At 53.4% G+C, this 3011-nt stretch overlaps 1 protein-coding gene across 1 annotated transcript; it reads left to right on the top strand.

Moving 5' to 3' along the window:
• The first annotated feature begins 1385 nt into the window (after nt 1–1385).
• LOC116200456 (extensin-like) lies at nt 1386–2378 on the top strand. The gene has a single exon (XM_031531305.1). It carries the CDS (start codon nt 1386–1388, stop codon nt 2376–2378), a length of 993 nt encoding a protein of 330 aa, XP_031387165.1.
• The last annotated feature ends 633 nt before the right edge of the window (nt 2379–3011 follow it).

Genomic DNA, 3011 nt, shown 5'->3' with positions numbered 1-3011 from the left:
CTTCATACATGTTCGTTCTCTCAATGCCAGGGGAGAATCATATCAGCGTGACGCCTGTCACGGATTCCTCTTACTCATCTTCGGGACATCCTATTCCCCCACTCGTCGAACCTCATAGACGGGGCACTTGCCCAAGTCATCCTCCAAGTGGTAGGAGGCCGTAGTTATGTAGAAGCCGTCTTGGCTGAGACCATTCGGTCTCTTGACTTTGTACGAGAGGTTCGACGTGGTAGAATGAGAGGAGCTCCGCATCTTCTTCAGATTTGGCTCCTCGCACACATCAGGCCGTTCTGCTCATCACATCCCTTTTCCTACATCACTGACGAGCGTTCGCTCATCGCTCGCCTACTTCAGGTGTTTCGGCCCTCCGATCGCGACTACACCGATTGGATCCAGTTCTTCAAGAGACTCACCCCGGCACAGTTTTTGTGGGCTGCTCGCTGGAATCCCGGTGGTCCCATGACCATTGGATGTCCTTCAGTCATAGGACTTCCTTTGATCAGTCACTTAGGGAGCACACTTGTTTTCCCAACCCGAGTCATTAGACAACTCGGCGGCTTACAGGATATTCCTATAGAGGCAGATCGCACTCCACACCGCTTCATGTGGACGGATATTATAACTTTACTTCCAGATAGGGTTCTGCGGATTAGAGAAGTTCAACGTTTATGGAACACGTGCACCGTTCAGGAGCTCTACTTCCCGGAGCATCCTACTGACGACGAACGAGCTTTCTCAGCTACCGTAGCATATGTGGCGCAATTCCATTAGCAGGGACTCACACCCGTTCGTCGGCGACATTTGCCGCGGAGTCCTCATGCACCGCATGCAGGTGTTCCAGACGCGGAGAGCTCAGTCCAAGGAGCCATTCGCACAGAGTTGCATTCCATCAGGGAGGAGCGAGATCGACTCCGTTGTGAGCTTGTGGATATTCGCGCAGAACTCACTGATCACAAAGAGCTTCAGAGCGAGTTGGCTCAGATTCGCGTATGCATAGCGAACCAAGACAGGGAGATAGCGCGTTTGAGCGCTATGCTGGACCGAGCGCGGGCGAAAGTGCGCAAGGTCTTTCATCCTTAGGTTTAGTTTGTTAACGCTTTTGCCCCGCACCGGACCCGCGCAGCGTTCACTCAGCTACGGGTTATAATAGTTGGCGGCTTAATGTTTATATTTCCTTTTCAAATAGACTGTCTTTATAAATTATAGAATATGAATCAAACTGATGTAATGGCATTAGTATTTTCAAACTTATGCACCTCATGCATTCATATACTGTCATTTATATTTTGAAGATAGTCAAAGCATAATAAGTACACTCATACACTTATACATACAGGTGCTAACAACTGGCGTCCCATCGATATCCGACTCGTGCACGAGTAAAGATGGCAGAAGACCAACAACCCGCCATTCACGAACATGATACTCCACCAACGCCGACACATTCTCAAACACCACTGACGCAAGTTATATCACCTCCAATGCCCGCGGACGTATCTACAGCACATTCAGGCATCCCTATCGGACATCCTCCACCAACAGCACAGACGGTGTCCAACCTTGTGGAGTCCGCACGTTTTACCGCGTTAGAAGGAATGGTGAACCACTTGGCGGCCAACATGGCCACCAACATGACGGAGCTCATGGCCATGCTCAGGAATCAGAATCAGGCTTCATCGAGCTTTACTCAGCCTCTGGAGCACAGACCAATTGTCGATCCAAATCCAATGGTCACTCCAACCTTTGTTTCGGAGGCTGAAGACACATCTTTCTCAACAATGGCGTTTGCACCAACGGTCCATCCAATCAATGATCCTTTACCGCCACCACCTGCTCCAACAGCAGTTCCGTTGCCACCAGTAGCTTTCTTATCCACGGACTCGACTATGCATACGCTGCCACCGCTAACCGTGTCAATGCATCCTCCAATCTATATTGTGCCACCACCGACAGTTCCTCCGGTCACGATCGCACAGGCTCCTGTTTCCCTCCACCTCCACAGCACCAACCTCAGCCGATCTATTATTCTGCTCCGCCGGTCCCGCCAACAGCGACCTCGCAATCATACGACCCCTACGCGCCCGCGTCAGCTCAGTCCCCTCAACCCAGGCCGCCGGTGTCGAGAGCCCCTCCGCCGGCACAACAGAACCCCACCTCACAGGGTCCACAGGTCGGCACCTCACAACATCGACCGCGCAGACAGTACACACCTCTACCCGCTCCTCTCTCTCACATATATCGGCAACTCTTGGCGGGGGATCAGATTCAGCCAATATCCTCGGGCCCGAACTTCGACCCCTCCATCCAGGATCAATCCAAGCGCTGCGAATATCATCAGGGTGCGCCGGGGCACACTCTCGACAATTGTTGGAGGCTGAGGGACGAAATTCAGAAGAGGATCGACAGCAACCGACTCACTTTCAACGCTGTCAGACCTCCAAATGTGCAGGCCAACCCCCTCCCGGACCATAGGCCGAGCTCGGGGCCATCCATCAACATGATCTCTAAATGCGTCCCGGAGAAAGACGAAAAAGCGCAGGAGAATCCCCCTCCCTTCGTGATCAACTACACTCCCGAAGAATTCACGGTCGGGTTCACGGGGCACGGGGCCTCCCCGGCCCCGTTCGTCGTTGACGTCCCCGCTCGGAAGCCGTATTCGGACAGCAAGGTCCCCTGGACCTACGAAGGAAGCATCGGGAGCGTTGAACAGCAATTCAGTGTCATGGGGTTGACACGCTCGGGACGGGTATATGAGAACCCGACGGCCAAAGACAAAGGGAAAGCGCCCGTTGTTCAAGACGGGGCGACGCCCGAAAGGTCACCTTTCCTGTCCAAGGAGGTGACCGAGGAGGAAGCCGAAGCTTTCATGAAGATCGTGAAGGCGAGCGAATACAAGGTGGTCGAACAAATGGCCAAATCCCCGGCCCACATCTCATTGCTTGCCCTCCTCCTCGGTTCGGAACCTCACCGAGAGGCCCTTCTCCGGGTACTGATCGCAGCACACGTGCTGA

The sequence above is a fragment of the Punica granatum genome, chromosome 3, assembly GCF_007655135.1.
Source record: "Punica granatum isolate Tunisia-2019 chromosome 3, ASM765513v2, whole genome shotgun sequence".
Taxonomy (NCBI): domain Eukaryota; kingdom Viridiplantae; phylum Streptophyta; class Magnoliopsida; order Myrtales; family Lythraceae; genus Punica; species Punica granatum.
This window is presented reverse-complemented; position numbering and strand designations above follow the sequence as displayed.

Coding starts and splice junctions, on each gene's coding strand:
- LOC116200456 (XM_031531305.1), top strand. CDS start 1,386: ATGGCAGAAGACCAACAACCCGCCATTCACGAACATGATACTCCACCA.